The sequence below is a fragment of the Rhinatrema bivittatum genome, chromosome 6 (genome assembly GCF_901001135.1).
Source record: "Rhinatrema bivittatum chromosome 6, aRhiBiv1.1, whole genome shotgun sequence".
In the NCBI taxonomy this organism is placed as follows: Eukaryota; Metazoa; Chordata; class Amphibia; order Gymnophiona; family Rhinatrematidae; genus Rhinatrema; species Rhinatrema bivittatum.
Genome location: NC_042620.1, coordinates 115,677,695 through 115,697,264, shown reverse-complemented (window position 1 = coordinate 115,697,264; position 19,570 = coordinate 115,677,695). Strand labels below are relative to the sequence as shown.

General features: G+C 43.4%; 1 protein-coding gene across 3 annotated transcripts in view; it reads left to right on the top strand.

Moving 5' to 3' along the window:
- The window catches only part of WIPF1 (WAS/WASL interacting protein family member 1), a 140,000-nt gene that overhangs the window by 87,217 nt on the left and 33,213 nt on the right, over positions 1 to 19,570 (top strand). For all 3 annotated transcript variants that reach the window (XM_029605822.1, XM_029605823.1, XM_029605824.1), the window contains exons 2-3: positions 3,041 to 3,133; positions 6,694 to 6,823. In XM_029605822.1, the coding sequence (XP_029461682.1) occupies positions 3,083 to 3,133; positions 6,694 to 6,823 (181 nt within the window). In that variant the 5' untranslated portion in view covers positions 3,041 to 3,082. The remainder of the gene's footprint in view (positions 1 to 3,040; positions 3,134 to 6,693; positions 6,824 to 19,570) is intronic.

Genomic DNA, 19,570 nt, shown 5'->3' with positions numbered 1-19,570 from the left:
TGAGTGTAAGATTCTAGCAATTTATGGTAGTCTGTTAGCTTTGGTTTGTTCCCTGTATATGCTAGATCTTTTCCTATAAAGAATGGAAGAGATATTCCTGTGGTAGTGGATTTGGATCTCTCTATGGAGGACTTAGATTATAAGAGACAACATTATCATTGTTCTTCTTTAATTTCTTTTTCATTGGTTTTGTATTTCCTATGTCTCTCTGATTGCAATTCAAGTGATTTCTTGAAATTTTATGTAGGCATTTTCCAAATACAAAGTTCTAAATGGATTGATATAGGGATCTGTCTTGGGGCTGGTTTTGTTCAGGATCTTTACATAGGGATTAGAACAGTTATAGAGTGCACATTTTATAGATGGCATTACAATGTGAACAGAATGGACATAGCTGATGGAGTAGATGGAAAAAGAAGCGATCTAATAAACCTTGAGGAATGTTTGCATGTTTGGCAGTTAGGTTTCAATACAAGAAAATAGTTAAACATTTTGGAAGCAGAATTCACAGAGAGGGTGGTGGATGCATGGAACGCTATCCTGAAACTGCTGCTGGTGGCTAAAAACGTTAACAGATTTCAAGACATGGGATAAACAGAGAATATTCTGTGGGGCATGGGATAGCCAGGTTGGTACCAATAGGCAAAACTTAAGAGTAAGGATAAAAAAAAGACAAAAAGGCAGTTGTAGCAAGTTGGTTTAATGGGTCAGCTGGGTTGATCCAGCATGTTGACCACAGCTGAGTCTGACAGTTCTGTCCATGCCATCATTTACCTGCTTACTATGGACTATATTAATATGTAAATCAAAATGTTTTACTGTTGTAATTTCCTCGTAAAATCTGCTTTTCAACTAGAATTGAACTCCCAGCCAGGTGTCGGTTACTGTGCAAATTTGTTTGTGCTGTGTAAGAACTGGAAGATCCAAGTGTAGATTTCTAACTGCATGTGTTGGTGATGTGAGGGAGAGGGGGGCATTGTAAAATGTGTGCAGTATGCTGGAGATTGGTGTAGTTGAGTTGCAAGAGTCATTCATGGGCAGAATGGTATGTCTGTGCTGTATGTACCATTTTTTATTCTCCCTATGGTGTTATGTCATCTCTTATTTTTTTTTAATAATTTATTCACCAGAAATTTTACTATTGATGTGCCAGTGACCTATGGCTGATGTCTGGCAGTTGCTATATCTCAGTAGTTTGTTTTTTTTTTTCTTTGGTCTCCCTCTAACAAATACTAATCTTCAAATAGACTGCATAGTTGCAAACTGCGCGTTGCTTGTAACGTGTTTACTATATGCAAATTTTTGAAGGTAAACAAAATTTGAGGAGGACAATTTTCAGTTGAGCTATCTTACCCCATAGCCTGTGTTTGAATGTAGAAAGTGTGTGGAGGATGAGGTGTCACTAATGAGATGGAGAAGGAAAACTAGGTTTAGTGTGTATATTGTACATGAGATTTAAGGTATGACAGAGTGGTTTAAGAAAGGTGTCTGCCATGATCCCCAGCAGGAAAAACCTGTAAAAGTGGCCTTTGCATGTGGAACTTTAGTTAAACTGATACATTTAGGGAAAGTGTTAAAAAAAAATATTTTTTTTTTGATGTTTTGTTAAATTAAAGGAAAGTTTGAGGCAGCAAGGTTTTCTTTTTCCTTATGTGTAAAAGGTTTTCGTATTTTGACAAAATCGCTCCCATAGGAAGAAGTGTGAATTCTGGTCCCTTTCTGTGTCAGCCTGGAGCAGGAGTAAATATATTTGTGTCTGGCTATAAGAGGTGAATAAGACACTTTGTGTCTGGGAGAACAGGTGTCTGTGGGTGGTGCTGAAGATGTTAATAGAAGTTGCTTTTCTTTCTCTGGGTCAGAATATAGGGGGTGATGAGGGGATTTCTTGCAAACCTTTGAATATCATCTTTTACAACAATTGTTAGGAAAAAACTATTTCTTGATTGGTAGGGGTCATAAAAACTTAAAACATGGCATCAGATAAGAATCATGAGATCTTTCCAGCATGCCTATTTTCTCCTCCTTTTGCAGACCCTACTCAATGAAAGGATTTACCCTCATGAGTATATTTAGTCATTTATAGAGGCAAGTACCTGAAATACTGGGGATCATGCAGGGGTTTTTTTTTTTTTTTTTTCCCAAAGCAACAGAACAAGGACTAACAACCTCTGGCACATGGAACCACTTCAGCCAGCATGCTGCCACTGTGCTGGTACCACTGTGCTGGAGTGGAGGAGGAGTCTAGTGGTTAGAGCAGTGGGCTATGAACCAGGAGACCAAGGTTCGAGCCCTGCTGTCGCTCCTTGTGACCATGGGCAAGTCACTTTACCCTCCATTGCCTCAGGTACAAACTTAGGCCTGGATTTACCAATAACACCAGGCTCTCTGAATCCCGGGGGGGGGGGACGGGCAGTCCTGCGATAGCCAGCAGTGATCACACCGTGGCGGTGCGATCGCTGCCGGCATCGCACCAAATAACTACACCATAAAAAGGTCTAGCTATTCGGCACGAAAATGACAGCAAAAAGGATGTGTACATGTGCTGCCCCTACTCCTCTTCTTCCGGGGCCGACTCCACCCCGAGCTAGCTATCGCACGCCCCTTAGATTGTAAGCCCTCTGGGGATAGGGATATACCCGCAGTACCTGAATGTAATCCACTTTGAAGTGCTGAAAAAAAAATAAAATGTGAAAAGCCGAATATAAATCTAAATAAATAAGCATTTCCAAAACTTACAGGCCTACCCTTGCCCGTGAGTTTTGAAAAGGCTCCCAGTGCCGGCTCTGAGATCATAGAGTGGCTGGGAGCCAGGACAGCAGCACAGCATGGGACATAGACAGCTTGCATCATACTGATGTTGCTGACAGTAAGCCAAAAACAGTTACCAACACCTGCAGTGAAGCGTATGAAAAACTGCATTTCAACTTGGACTTAAGACAGCCTAATGAAATATGTAAATACCATTAGCTGGCTGAAAAGTTTCCTCTGGATAAGAAGAAAAATGTAGTAATTTCAGTATATTTCTTTTTCTCACCAACAGATTTCAAAGCTAAAACAGGACAAAGCATAGTTGGGGAAAATCATGCCTGTTCCTCCGCCGCCTGCCCCGCCTCCACCACCAACATTCACACAGGTATGGTATTTAAGTACTTCTGCTCATGGGAATTTTCATACAGCCCACAGGGACCTCCAGCTCATGTTCAAAGGGAAACCTTCCATGGGGTTTCCCTTTGAAAATCAAGCCAGCTGTGGGGAAGGTGTTCACACCTCCCTGTCTAGATTAGAACCTGCATTAAAATGGGTACGAAAGCGCCGTGTGTACTTTCCCTCCCCGTGACCTGGCCATGCCCCTTTTCGGCCACAGGCAAAAATACTTCTGATACCCACATTCTGGGGCAGGGGGAATGGCAATTTTCAAATGGCCTGTTTTTGTTTTGTTTTTTTTCCTTCTTTATATTAAGTTTTAAATTATTATAAAGCATGAACACTTTTTGATAAGAAACATGACTGGTAACAAAATACCCAGAAAATAAATTTAAAAAATAAAAATTATATACAATCTAAACAGTCCATAAATTATGATTAAAGTAGGGAGGCAGTAAAGAAGAGAAACAAAAGGAAAAAGCACAAAAAAGAGACGGCATTACATGAGATTTGTAATAATGTCCTGTTAATTCAAAATAGACTGACTCGAGGACTGGGATCACTAATCAGCTTTTTGGAATCAATAAAAATCCTAAGCTGCTCAGGTGCAAAAAACACATGAATTTTGTTGAAACTTGACCACCATAATAAAAAAAAAAGTGGCACCAAGGGCAAGGGATCCCTTTCTCCTTTGAGTAATATAAGCCAGGTATTGAAAAATTCTACTTTTTGCCCCATGAAAGGTGTATTCATATGTTGAAAATAACCCTTCATCACATTACTCAAATCACTCTCAGCAAAAAAAAGGACACTAACAGTGTAGGTCTTTCCACCACCTCATATTGAGAGGATTCCAAAAAATCAGTTAGCTCAAGACTGGCTGGAATCTGAGGCTTAGTTTTTCCAGATAGAAAATAGACTCTTGTAATGGAAGAAACCAAATCTGAGGAAATATTTAGGACTTCCTAGAAGTATCTTTGAAGAGTGAGGCACGGTAATTTGCCTGTAACATGAGGGAAATTAAGTGGAGGTTTATTTTTAGTCTGTTCGATTCTCCTGGAAATGTTGCCATGTTCCTGGTTTAAGGGAAGCTTGGACCATCTTAACTTCTTCCTGGAGAGCAGTAATCTTCCCAGTGAACATAATGGCCAGCAGATAAAGATTCCTGCTTGTTAGCAGCAATAGAGTCTACCTTTGAGGAGCATTGAGAAAATGCTGCACCAAACTGAGCCATAAGACCCCAAAGAGCCTCTAAAGTCAGTAGCTCCGGCTTTCTAGGCAAAATGGAAATGCCACTGAACAGTACCTGAAACGGCAAGAAGGAATCCAGAACTGCTCAGCATGTAGAAAGTTCAGTAGGCATCAACTCTGCCATCTCTCCCAGATTCAGAGATACAACACCGAGCTCCCTCATCTCCAAAGATCCCGATTGCTGGTGAAAACTATGACATCATCAGCTAGGGACGCTAGTGCTTCGGAGGCACAGCTTGCCGGGGCTGGAGAGAGACAAGTCATCGGAGGGGCTGAGGGATGCCACCTCCACAGCCGAATCCGGTACTCCTCCTCCTCCTTTCGGAAATGACAGCGTGGGTCAACTGGCTTCTTTTTAATTTTGCAAAGTTGACCTTGTAATATAACATCGGTCAAGTAATTTTAATTGGCCCGCATAGGACTAAGGTTTGTGTGTACAAAGTACACACAGACTCTAGGCTGAATTTTCAAAGTGGACTTATGCTCCTAAGTCCACTTTGAAATTTCCCAGGTGTGCATTTACATCTGTTTCCAAGCAGGTATAAAAGTGTGTGTGTGGATGTACTTGCATACTCTTGGAAATTTATATGTGTAGATGACTTCTGCACCCCAACTTCGCCCCCTGGAATGCCATATGGCCTATCTCATCTTCCCATCCACACCAACTGCTCAGCTCTACAGTTCCTACCACTCCCTCAGAGAGCGCCTGTGTTTATCCCATGAATTCAGATACTGTTCTTGTCTCCATCTGCATGGGGAAGTTGTTCCATGCATCCACCACCCTCTCTGTAAAGAAACATTACCTTAGATTACTCCTGAATCTACCCCTTTTTGCCCTCATCCCATGACATCTCCTCATTCTAGAGTTTCCTTTCCATTGAAAGAGCTTGCCTTCTGTGCATGGAATTTATTTTTTCTTGATTTATATTCCATCTTTCATGCACTTCAGAGCAGACTACATTAACCTCTGAAGTAATTTGGCATCTTTATTGTATCATCCCCTTTATTGAAGTTATGATTTATGTGGCCAATTTTTACATGGGTGCAAACTACCAGTGGATCCTGTACTTAATGTTCAAAGGGAAAATTGCCATAGGTACAAAGTGCCTGTGGACTTCATGCCTACTTTTTTCCTCAAGCAAACATTGTATGGGAAATAACATACATGGATTTGAAAATACAATTTACTCACATTTATTTTCCAATCTCACCCAGAATGCATCCTCAGGAATCCTTTGTCGCCATTCAGCGAACTATGCACGCTATGCAACACTGAATTGAATGAGAACACATTTTACTTGGATAAATCTCTGTTCACCTGCAAGAAGTGACTTTCAGAATTATCTGCTATAATAGACCAATTTTTTTTTTCCCTTCTACAGTTTGAGGGGTCAATTTTCAAACTGTCTGCATTGGGAAAAAAAAGTCTGCAGGTACTTTTTAGTCACAGACTTTGCACCAAGTTTGTAAAATAAACTAGGCCCATGTTTTCACATTGAAACTTGCCATGGGTACGAAGCATCCCTAGACGTTTTGTGGCTGCATTTTTCTGCAGGTGCTTTTTATCATGGGGAAACTAACACACACAGAACTGGGACCGTGATCTACGTGTGTGCTTCTCTGGCCCTGAGAGTGCCACCTTCTAAATGCATCAAAGAAGGGCAATTTTCAGATTGCTGGTTTTTACATGGGTAAATGTATATGACTTTGAAAACCATCCTTCCCTTTTGTGCAGGCAAAATGTGCTGCCAAGGCTGTCTTGGATTATTGATTATTTGTGACAGTTGAGCCTTTTTTTTTTTTTTGAGCTGTGTGAAGCCTTTTGTGGATCTGAGATTTCCGTTACAGTTCTGCCTTCATTACTTCTTACTCGGTGAATGGTGTCAGCCTCAGGTGTGAGAGGTCAAATATGTCTGACCATCTTTCTATATATTCCTCCCTCCATCCCTCCTTTGTTTCCCTCTTCAGTAGGCCATGGTAGCACATGCTGGTCTGCCTGTCTGCTGTCTTGGCCCAGGGAGCAAGAGGCTTAGGGTCCCATTTCACCCACAATTTATCTTTAATGGCAGAAAACATGGGGTCCAGCTGGTCACAGCCTCTCTTCCTTCTGTCCCAGAGCTGCGCCTCTTGCTTGTGGCTGATAGCTTTTTCTTTTGGGTACCTCCTCTTCCCCCCCCCCCCCCCTCCAGTATTCTTGGGCTACACAGCTCCTCCAGCTTTGAGAGACACTGAATTGAGCCAAGCGATTGCTGGTGATGTAGTTCTAAGAAACATTTATTTTGTAATTTTACTTTCTAGGCAAATACAGAAAAGCCATCGTTAAGTAAAACTGAACAATTGGGCCGAAATGCCCTTTTATCAGATATTAACAAAGGAAAGATGCTTAAGAAGGCTGTTACTAATGACAGGAGTGCCCCAGTGCTGGACAGTAAGTATAACGACATCTTTTTGATTATAACTAATGCATAGCTGTTGCACACCTAACTGTTCCAACTTTTTCACAACCTCTGACTAATAAATAACTGGTTGGTCATTTAAAACCTTTCCAGACTCCTTTTTCAATCCTAAAGTGATGAGCTTTTGGAACGAGACAGGATGAGAATAGCAAGGAGAAAAAAATATAAATTGTGTACTAAAACTATGATCCTGGTACATTTCTAGATAACAGGCAGTTTCTATAATTGGCAGAGTCTCGCTCCTTTGTTTTGTTTTGTTTTTTTTTTAACTTCTTTGCATATTTGAAAATTTTAATAACAAACCTTTGCCCAGTAATACTGAGAGAGACATAAAAATTAAGCAAAAAAAAAAATAAAAAAAAAAATTAAGCAAAACCAATTAACACAGTTATAAATGAAAAAATCTATTTTTCCCTTATTAATTATCAAAAGTAGGGGGGAATCAGAAATTGAGAAGGATAAAGAAATCTAAGTATAAGTAATAGACTGTGTGGATATTATCACCTCCAATAAACCGAATTTTATCCCTAAGATGACTCTGGGTTGATAACTGAATTGACCATTCTAGTACACAACTTCTTTCAACTGATCAGGATTGAAGAAAAGCAAGTTTGCTTACCGTAAACGGTGTTTCCGTAGATGACAGCATGGCTAATTCATCCTGCTATCTACGGAAACACCGTTTACGGTAAGCAAACTTGCTTTTTCCCGTTGATAGCAGGGCTGAATTAGCCATGCTGTCATGGGAGTCCAAAGCTCCCTATCATGCTATCGTATTTGAGTCATTTTGAGAGTGATCTTGGAAGTGGTAGTCTGCCTTTTGTTGCACTGCATAGGTGTATGTCCTCTTTGTTCCTTTTTTCTATTTTCATACTGAGAAGGATTGCAGTACAGCTTGACCGACTTTTGCATCAGCCATTGATTGTTGGTCTAAACCAGGGGTCCCCAAACCTGTCCTGGAGGGCCACCAGCCAGTCGGGTTTTTGGGATATCCTCAATGAATATGCATGAGAGAAAATTTACATGCACTGCCTCCATAACATGTAAATTTTCTCTCATGCATATTCATTGAGGATATCCCAAAAACCCGACTGGCTGGTGGCCCTCCAGGACAGGTTTGGGGACCACTGGTCTAAACAATAATGGGAAGTGAAGGTATGAAGAGATGACAACGTAGCCACTTTACAGATGTCTATTGGGGAAACGTGGCGAAGATGTGCTATGGATGTTGCCATAACTCGAACTTGATGAGCATTTGGAAACTTCAGTAAAATTTTATCTTGTTTAGCATAACAAAAAGTTATACATTGCGCTATCCAGCTAGATATTGTTCGTTTAGTTACCGGTAGACCTGGCACGTTAGGGTTAAAGGAAACAAAAAGTTGAGAAGCACGTTGAGCAGATTGTGTTCTTTGTTTGTAATACGCTAATGCCCTTTTGCAGTCCAGCGTATGTAGCATACTTTCCCTTTTGTTGGAATAAGGCTTGGGAAAGAATGTTGGTAATTCTATTGTTTGATTCAAATGGAAGGGCCATACTACTTTTGGAAGGAAAGCCGTGTGAGTTCGAAGAACTGCTTTTTGGTGGAAAAACTGTAGATAGGGAGCGTAGTGAACTAAGGCTTGCAATTCACTGACTTCTTGCGGAAGTAACTGATGTTAAGAATACTACTTTCCAGGTTAAGTATTCTATGTGAGCAGAGTCCATGGGCTCAAATGGCGGCAACATTAGTTGTTCTAATACTATGTTCAGGTTCTACGGCACTGGTGGTTTAGCAATTGACAGACGAAGGTGCATGAGTCCTTTGAAACGAGACACCAATAGGTGAGTGGAGATAGGCTGATTTTGGTACGGCCTATGGTAAGCTGCAATTGCACTCGGATGAACTCTAATCGAGGAGATTGTGAGACCCAATGCATATAAGGTATAAAGGTAGTCCAGGAGTAGCTCCGGGGAACAGTCCAAGTGGGGAATTCTGTTAGATGTGCATCAACTGGTATAACGTTTCCACTTGAATCCATAATTGTGCCTAGTTGACTGTTTCCTAGATTCCAACAAAACCTGTTGGGCTGTTGCAGAAATGCCTTGCTCTTCTAGCAGGAGCCGCTCAATCTCCACGCCATCAAGTGAAGTGGCTGAAGAAGCGTGCCTTGTTGGATTAGGAGATCTGACCGATTCAGCAGACGAATTGGGTCTGTTATGGAAAGGCGAAGTAGATAACTGTACCATGGGTCACACAGGTGCTATGAGTATTAATTGTGCCTGGTCCGTTATACACTTTTGAATAGTTCTTGTGATGAGCGGAATTGGAGGGAAAGCGTACATCAGGCTTTCTTGCCAAGGAATTAGGAATGCATCTTGTGCTATTCTGTTGGGAGTTGGCCACAGTGAGCAGAAACGAGGAAGTTGAATGTTCCCCTCTGTTGCAAAGAGATCGATTGTCTGAGTCCCCCATTTTCAAAAAAGACTTGAACTACATCTGTATTGAGAGTCCATTCGTGAGGATAAAATACCAGACTCAATCTGTCTGCTCTGGAATTTGCAATTCTTGGTAAGTACGTTGCTTGCAGATGAATGGAATGTTGATGTGCTAATTGGAAGATCAGCAGGGCTTCCTAGCAAAGGTGCCATGAACCGGACCCGCCTTGTTTGTTTACATAAAACATCGCCACTTGGTTGTCCGTGTAGACGATTACTCTGCGACTCCGTAGATGGGACTGGAACGCTTGGAGGGCATTTCGGATCGCCCGAAGTTCCAATAGGTTGATTTGTAAATGTTGTTCGGACGGGGACCATAGACCTTGAGTTTCCAGGAGGTCTAGATGGGCTCCCCATCCTTTGCGAGATGCATCTGTGGTTAGGACTCCATTGTGAGGAGGTGGGTTGAACAATGCTCCCTTGGAAAGGGTGGATTTCTTGAGCCACCAACTGATGTCCTTTGCCATTTCCGCAGTGAGTATTAGGCGGTTGTGCAATGGTTGCGAGTATTGATTTTATTGTCACTTCAACCCCCATTGTAGAAGACTCATGTGGGAAAGGTGAAAATGGCTGCTGCCATGTGACCCAACACAGTTAGAATCTGACGTGCCGTCAGTTTGTGTGTGTGGAGAAGAATTCAGAGGAGGCGACACATTTAGAGTTTCCTGTCTTCCAGTAGGAATGCTCTGTGGCATATCGTGTCTATTCTGGCACCAATGAATTGAAGAATTTGAGTGGGTTTCAAGTTCGACTTGTGATAATTGATTATTAGACCCAGAGCATTCAGACACTCTAAACTGGTGTAGGTGCTGTACCAATATCTGTGGGCTCGACGCAACTATGAGCCAGTCGTCCAGATATGGAAAGATTGTCATCTCTTTCTGACGTAAGTGAGCCACCACTACTACCATACACTTAGTAAAGACTCTGGGCGCCGCTGAGAGTCCAAAGGGGAGAACTTTGTATTGGTAATGTTGTTGCTTGTATTGAAAGCAGAGGTACTGCCACGAGGATGGGTGGATGAGAATATGTGTATAGGCATCCTTCAAGTCTACCCAGCACATCCAATCGTTTGGTTGTAGCAGAGGAAGAATGGACTTTAGGGACACCATTTTGAACTTCTCCTTGACTAGATATTTGTTCAAATCCCGGAGATCTAGGATTGGACGAAGTCCTCCCAATTTCTTTGGAATGAGGAAATATGGGGAGTAAAACCCTGTGTTCAGGGTTGTGTGAGTTACAACTCGGATTGCTTGTTGTTGTAAAAGCATGGAGACCTCTTGTCCGAATTGAGGATGATTCTTTCTCATTGACTGATGTGTAAATGAGGGAGGAGAGGTTTTGTGGTAAAATGGAGTTGGTACCCTTGTTTTATTATATCTAGAATCCACTGGTCTGAAGTGATAGATTCCCACGCCGGTAGGCATTGTTGAAGTCTGCCCAGGGGTGCTTGCCGTAGTAGTGGTGGCTGAGGGTTCAAAAAGACTGTGTGGATTTTATTGGGGCCGCTGTTTGCTGTGCCTGCTGCCGTTGGGCCCTCTGTTTCCCTCTTCTATTTTGTGATGGTTGTTGAGGTGTTTGCTGTCTTTGATACTGAGGGTATGAAGGTTGCCGATAAGGTTGAAAAGAACGATATGGCCGTCTAGCAAAGGGTTGGCGGCGATTGTTGCCAAAGTATCGGCGTGAAGAGGTAAATGGCGACGGGGTTATTAACGACTGTACCGCTACAACCTGCTCCTTCAGTTGGGCGACAGTAGTTTGGAATCGTTCGCCAAAGAGGTTGTCCCCTGTAGAGGGTAGATTCGCAAGCTTGTCATGAAGGTCTTCCCTAATAGCACTAGCGCTGAGCCAGGCTAACCGTCGAGCTGACAGCCCTGTAGCGGAAGCCCTCGAAGAGGTTTCAAAGCCTTCGTAAACGGCCCGCAGGAGGTGTCTGGAACATTCCTCTATGTCTTGGATAGGCTGTGGAATTGGTTGTGCTGTGGAAGAAAGCAGACCTTTTGTCGCCTGAATACATTCGTACGTGTATTAGACCATGTAGAATTGGTGGGTGTGTATTCGTGCCGCTAGCATAGAATTCTGATAAATTTTCTGGCCAAATTCATCTAGGGTACGATTATCCTTTCCAGGAGGATAAGAGGTGTGAGACTTTGATCTCTTCGAGCATTGCATAGCAGATTCCACCACGATGGATGTATGTCGAAGTTGCAGTACTGTACAATAGGATGCTTTTGGCATGCGGAATTTTAGATCAGTCTTCCGCGAAACTGCAGACAGAGTATGTAGGGTTTCCCATGACTTCTTAAGTACTGTGTCTAGTACCTCCTGTGGGGGTAGTGATGCTGGTTCTCCTGGAGTCTCAAAGATTTTTAGGAGACCAAGTGTTTCCAATCTTGGGTCAGGTAACTTTTGCACTTCTAAATGGAGGATGGTGCCCAGTTTATCTAAGAACTTAGGATACGATAGATCCTCAGGAGGAGAAGAAGACTCCTGTGGTTGATCCGGGGGATCTGAAGGGTAACCTGTTGAGGAAGAGATTGTTGAGTGAGATGATGGAGAAACTCCCGGTGATGGATGTTCGGGAACCGGTGTGTTATGTACCAATGGTGTTGGCAAAGGCTCTGGTTGTGACAGATTCTCTTCCTGACCTTGTGTTTCAGGAGAACTAGGTGAGGAAGCATCCAGTAACTGAAAGGAAGATTGAAGAGTGTCAAAGAAGCCTGATAGAGCCTCAGAGAATGCCTGTTTTGCCATTGGAGGCATCCTCGGACATGGGACCACAGCTGGAGGGGCTGGGGTCTCATGTGAATCAGGCCTTACTGGTAATGTACTGGGTCCTGGAACCTGATCGTCCTAATCCCTTGGTTTGTCGTTTCCGGATGGTGATTTAGCATGTTCATGCCTTGGATGTACATGACTCTGTATAGAGGAATGTAAAGACATGGAAGAATATGGTCTGGAAGATGAAATATTGACCACATCCCTCCCCGAGGTAGTAGAATGTCTTGAGGTCCTGGCATGAGATGATGAAGTAGACTCTGAATACTCTCTATCAGACATTTGACTTTTGGTTTGAAATTGTCTACGATCCCTATCTCTTCTAGAGGGGTCGTGTTCCCTTGGACAGCACATCTTGCGTCTTTCTTTGTGGCGTTGAGTCCAGAGACGTTGAGTGTCCTGAGGAATGCCGTTTCTTATGCTTATACGTCAACTTATGTGTCCGTGGCGTCGACTGAGGAGCCGAAGGCGATCTGTTGCATCAAAGGTTGTGAGTGAGTTATGTTTAAACCCGGAGGGATGTCCCTGTTTTTTCGACATTATGAGGAGAGATGAGCTCCGCTGCGATCCCGCACGTGGAAAGAAACAGACTGAAGAGAATCTGTTACTTCCTGCGTGGGAACACATGCGCAGCCGCAGAGGAAACAAAACTCTGACCTCTGCTTAACAAGCTCCGCCTCCCGGGCCCTGATGGACAGTTCCCATGACAGCATGGCTAATTGAGCCACACTGTCAAGGGAAAAATAAAAGTATTAGCACCTTGTTTTACAACATATTTAGGGGCCGATACAATTAATGTGCGCTGAACACTCAGCACCCGCTTTCCTAACACACCCCCTCCAGGGGGCACCATGCAGTATTTAAAATTGGTCTCGTTACCAAGAGGCACTGGGGTCGCTTGGGTGCCCCTAGCACCTCCTTGAGAACGGGAACCTGCGAGCAATCAGCCATCCGCCGGTTAGAAAAACAGATGCCGAATTTATCAGCGTGCATTTTCCTAATCTGCGCATAGCCAGGGGTTCAGAAAACTGATGCTTGTTAACGGAGTTTTCTCTGCTTTTCTGTACAACTTTTGGGAGTGCTCAGCAATTAACGCTTGCTCCAGGCAGGCGTTAATTTCTGAGTGCAAAAATGTGCATCTTTAGATGCACTTTTTTTTTTTTTTGCATTTGGAGTGAAGAGCTAATAGCCTCATTCACATGCATTTGCATGTATTGAGCACTATTAGTTTTGCCCCGCGTTGGATGCGTGTTGTGGAGGCCCCGTGTCCAACTGCTGGTTAAACAGTGTGCTAGGTTGGGCACACTGTATTGCATTTACCCCTTAGAATATGTTAAAAGAAGCACCTAAAGCTAATACTTCAGATCACATGGCCAGAAACCCCTTGCGTCAATCTTGCATTATCTTGGCTCGGTCAGGATAAATTCTGACCAAGCCTCCCAAAAAAGAAACATTGAAATACAAAAACATCCTGCTCATGGAAAAAAGAAAACATGGTAGACCTTTCAGTCACCTTAATATTAGAGCTCTCCAAATAAGAAATTAAGTTCATAGAATCAACAATAAGTTGAGGGTGAACTTCTTGATTAGTGCTTGACTTAAAGGATAGACACACCACTTTATCAATAGAAAGTATCTTCTCTGCAGGAATCTTCAGGGCTTCTAAATAATGTCTAAGCGTTTAAACGAGGCAATTCACCCATTACCTTCGGAAAGTTTAAAAGTCTCAAATTAAAACTCTTTCCAAATTAAAAATTTGGAAAACTCTTTTCCAAATTTTCCATTCTCCTGGAGAGGAAATGACACTCTCGAATTATTATAGTAGCATTAACAGCCTTAAAACCTTCCACATCACTCTCCAGGGACCGCAGGGTCACTGAATGCTCCAACTGGATGTTCTGATGGTCCAAGGCAACCTTATCCAGCTTTGAAGGGAATTGCCTCCACCTGTTGAGAATAAACTCTAAAAATTTGGGACAATCCTGTAATCAGGTCCCAGAGAGAGTCCAGGGTAACCACTGCAGATCTGGAAATCAAAGGGGGAACCCCAAAAGTGGACTGCTCACCTTCCGGAGCTACTTCAATCCCCAAGGGAGTTAAGAAGCAGGAACACTATCTTCTGCTGATGCTTGAAAATGCCACAATGGCATGGAGTTCAGACCCTCTCCAGGCAAAAAGCTAATAGCGCCTTCCACATGGGGGTATGATGGTGAGGTCATCAGCACGCACCCCTGCTGTATCTGCGTTCATCTGGGATAATGCAAATAGCAGGAAGCATGTATCGGGTGGGCTGAGAGACACTTCCCAAGGCGAGAACAGAGCTCCTCTCTCTTGCCAACGGGGCTGAAGACCTGCAAATTGGTTACAATCGGTGTATTCATGGATGGTCAGTTGATCTAGAGGGATTGAGGGTTTGGAAGGATACACTCTCACTTTCCTCTTCCGTTTGTGAGGCATTGAAGATAAGAAACTTAACAAGAGCAACAAGAATACGTGACCGTTCACACCTCCATCTTGGATTCCCCCTTGGTTGAGTCTTTCTCTTTTTGTATTACCAGATCCTAGCTTCTTTACTCCTTTTGTAGGAAATATGAGTGGATGGAGTCTATAGTTGTGTACTGTGAATGATTATCTCCTGAACTTCCTAAATGCTCTTGTCACTGGAGGTGGCTGGAGAACATTACACAACCAGCTGCACTTGAAGCCTGGCTATACATAGGGAGGTGACAAACCTATGCATTATCAATGCCACCTAACAGCGATATATAATCATCTAACAATCAAAAGAACACAACTGTTCAATCGCTGGAAAAAATATTTATAGGAATTGGTTGAATGTTTCATATAATTGTGTAGGCGTCCCTGCACCATGAATGTCTGTTATAATCATTAGCCTCCAACCTCTTCCTTATGTGAACTATTTTTTTAAACAATATTTTTTTTAACTTTTTTTTTTAAATATATTGTGTGGCATTCAATAAAATGATTCCTATAGACTTCAAACCTTCAGTTTCTTTCCCACAACATTCTGTCACGGTTACTTTTATAATATAGTGAATACCTTGAACCCATCTGCTATATGCTATAAATATTTAAAAAGTATTTTAAATGAATACACATTCACAAAAATAAATTTTCACCACTGTTGTGTAGGCTTTATAAATTATAAGTGAAAATTATTATATAGCCAAAAAATTTTTTTTGAAGTGGAACTATACAATTTTTTCCAGCGATTGAACAGTTGTGTTCTTTTGATTGTTATATACATAGAGAGGATCATTTTCAAAAGGACTTCCATTGGTAACAGTGTTCTATGCGCGGATATGGTCTCTTACAAAACTTGCCTGCCTGATGTACAGATAAACGTATGCTCTTATGTCTGCACGTAAATTTACCTGGATTACATTATAACGATTATAATTACATTATAACATAATTACTACTTACTTGATGATTTCCTTTCCTCTAAAGAAGGCAGGCCAATCCACACAAGTGGGTTAAGTACCTCTACCAGCAGATGGAGATGGAGTAAAGCTGACGACACGGATATATAACCTTGCCCTGACATCAGCCTGCCAGTATTCTGTGGAAAAGCCAAATTGTGGACAAATTGATTAGACTTGAACATTACTATTAACAGCCACCCGCTTATGCTTCCATTCAAATTTGGAACACTGAACACAGTCAAAAGAATTAACATTCACTAAACTTAGGGACTGATCATGACATTTATCAGTCCTTCAACGAATAAACAGGAACCTCACTCTGCGTCATCCACGCATAAGGATGAAATAAGACAATTCGGCAGCTAAGGGCGGGTTGTGGCTTGGCCTGCCTTCCTTAGAGGAAAGGGAATGATCAGGTAAGTAGTAATTTCTCTTCCCTCTGCACTCAGGCAGGTCAGTGTACCAAAGCTTCTTCCAAACAGGACAGGAGGCTGCCCATGGTCCCATCAAAACCGCACTTGCGAAGGTGGCAGCATCCTGAGCCTGAGTGTCCAAGTGGTAACACTTGGAGAAAATGCGTAAAGAGGACCATGTCTCTGCTTGGCAATCCTCAACAGAAGGCAACAAGTAAAGCTCTGCCCATGATACTGCCAGAACCCCAGTGGAATGTGTCCTATCCTGTGTAGACAATGGAACATTGGCATCCACATAGATGGCTGAGATTACTTCTTTTACCCAATTGGCTATAGTTGCCTGCATCGGTGGTTGACCTTCTTTATCTCCACCATAGAGCACAGTCGCTCAGAGTTAGTAATTTTCCAGTACCACATCTGATGTCACTTGACATTCAAGGCACGCAACAGATGATATTAACACACATCTCTGACCTTTCCCCTGTGGGTGGGGACATAGATTAAATCAAATGAAACTCTGAAACCACTTTCAGCAAAAGAAAAGGTATCAACCTAATCTGTACCACCCCTGGAGCCATTCACAGAAACTACTCACTGCAAGTAAGAGCCTTTCCTTAATGGGTCTCCATTAAATTTCCCACCACTGAGTGGCCTGTAGTTTCCAGCCTCCTCTCTGCTCCCACTCTTGTGAAGTGGGACCACCACCACTCTTCTCCAATCCCTTTGCACCACTCCCATTTCCAGGGATCTATTGAACAGGTCAATCAGTGGACCCCTTGTGTCGTGCAATCTGAGAACAGGAATACTGGCCATCCAACTTTCAGGTAACCTCCACTGCCACTCTCTTCTGAAGAAAGTCACATGGAGAGACCATAAAGGGACCTGGAGGAATTTGTTGAAGCTCCAGAGAATAGTCTTTTCTCTCACCACTTCAGGACCTGCTGGTCCGTTTGAATTGGAATCCCCCTCCAATAAAAGGCGAGATAAACACCCTGACTATCTCCTGAACCAGAAAGAGTGCCCTCACAACTTCATCGTGAAGATCCAGGTGCTTCATTCTCAGAGCCCACCTCCTTACAAGGCTTGCTAGACTGAAAGGTCTGTCTTCGTGTAGATACTCCTGAGTAAGTACAAAACTGCCAAGAATTCCTGGAGTGGCTGGTTGCTCCAAAAGGATGCGATGCTGCCACCTTGTCCTCTGCCAACAAGGAGTCTTGGATTCCTCTCAGCCATTCTCTAACTCACTGATGAATAAAGGAGAACCCTTAAAGGGAAACTTGGTGAGGTTGGACTTAGAAACAGTGGCTGCCAACCAATTTCGTAGCCATAACAGGCATCTAACCACTATCATGGAAGCCATCCCTTTAGCAGCCATCCACACTCAAGTCACAGCCCACATCAGCTAGGATTGCGGCTCCTAGTCCATCAAGGGTCTGCCATTGGTCCCTGCTTCTTGTGTCTTCTGAGAGAGACGCAAACCATCCTGAGCTCCCAGGCAATCTGCAATGCAGTACCATGGCCTCAAAGTCTGCTTAAGGATAGCCTTAATCTCCAATCACGAGCACCTTATAGAGCTGCCCTCCTTCCGCTGAAATGGTAGTTTGCCTGGAAACGGTGCATAATAAGGTATCTACACTTGGAAATCACAACTGAACCCTTGCCTTCAGATCCAAAGGGTACAAAACACAGTGCACGCCCCCCACCACCACCTCCCCATTAAAGTTGCCTCCAAGGTGCTCCATTCAGGGCCAATCATCCTTAAATTAGATTCAGGAGTGGAAAGGAACATGACACTTTGCGTAAGGTGACCAATATGGGATCCTACACTTGCAAGTCCCATAGCATCACCCCCGTTCACACTGAGCACCTTCAGGGTCTGCTTCAACAGACCCGGCAACTCTTAACGGAGTAGTCTGATGTGGTTCTGAATCCAGTGGGATTTCTCCCTATTCAAAGAGAATCCAAATCCCTGTCTAATTCGTCTGATGCAGCATGATCCACATCACCAAGGAACAGCTTCCCTGTGGCACTTGCACACAGAGGCTGGCAAGTGGGAGCCTCGAGTATATGAACCCTTCATAGCAGGTTGCTTTGCTTCCGCCAAGCATTCTGCAGGGCCTGAAAACCTTCTGCCGAGGGGAAAAATGGAGGATGGATCTGAACAGAGGCCCATTGACCCAAACCTGACACTGTAACCCTTCTCCCGGAGAAGTCATTGTCACTGGGAACAAGGGATGAGGGATGCAACTGCTGTGTTGCTTTCTGCCACGCTTCCCTTCGCAGCTGTGTTCAAGGGGGACGGCCCAACATAGGCAAAATCCGTAGTAGATTTGCAAACAGTGCTGACATAGGCATAGAGAACACAATGACTGTATTCCCATATATGGCAAGCCGCACCAACAGCAAGATGGGCAGATTCTCTTTTTTTTTTTTGTTCCCAGTACCTGAGTGTTTATGCTCTGCACACTAGGTGGCATCCTGCTTGCCCACCAACAGTGCATGGGAGTACACATACAAAATATGAGCTCAAAAATAAGCTGCAGTCATATGCGCAAAAGAACCCCCAGGTGCAACCATGTGCCTAAGCCAAGCTGCAGTCATACGCACGCAAGTACCCCACATGCCAATACGCACACAAACATAGGCTGCGGACTTACGCACACAAGCATACGCCACCGCGCGGCGAGAATGTGCCTATATGCCTAGGCAAGGGTAAAACTCTCCACCACAGCCTACCACACAGCTAATTGAACTGAGCTTGAGGAGCCGGGACCTAACCAAAGGCTGCTGAGACCGTGCCGCCTCTAATCTACACTAACTCCCCCGAGAAGGGAAAGGGGGTAAAAGACGCCGAGCAACAAGTGCCGAGGGAGAAGACTAAGGAAAAAAGAGGGGGACTAAACTTCCTTACACTTTACCATCTTTTTTTTTTTTCCCTTACCTGAACACTGCCCTCCCTGGCTGAGAGCACGGATGGATCATCAGCTACGGGGGGGCGGAGAGGACTCAAACCTTCACCGGCGAGCACGCCGCTGCTATCCAACAGTCTTTTTTTTTTTTTTTTTAATCTTTGTATAATTAAGTGTACACCTGGCCAGGCTTCCAGACTTAAAAATGCTCAACTGAGGGAGGGACTCTGAGTTTCACTTCAGGAGTTCAAACTGTGCATTGAAATCTTCTATGGTCGTCGTCTTCATTTTTTTTTTTAGTACAAGCAAGCTCCCATAGGGAGATGCAGGTCCACCATCTGCTGGAGACTGAGTAAATCTGATGTTACTGACATATAGCCCTGACTCAACATCAGCCCACCAGTAGTCTCTCTATCTCTATCTGCTGGTAGAGGTGCATAACCCACTTGTATGGCATGGCCTGCCTGAGTGCAGAGGAAACTTTTTTTTCTCTCTTCCATAATACAGGGAGCTATTGTGGAAATTGTACTACTTTGGGGGAAAAGCCCTCCAAAGTAGCTCATCCTGTCAGCTGTAAGCAATAGAACTCTGAAACCTAGCCCCACTGTCTCCCAAAGCAGGCCTGCCTGCTACAGCCTGGAGAAACCCACTCACGCTTAGGATTCACATACAGACCAGAAGCACCACCATGTCTT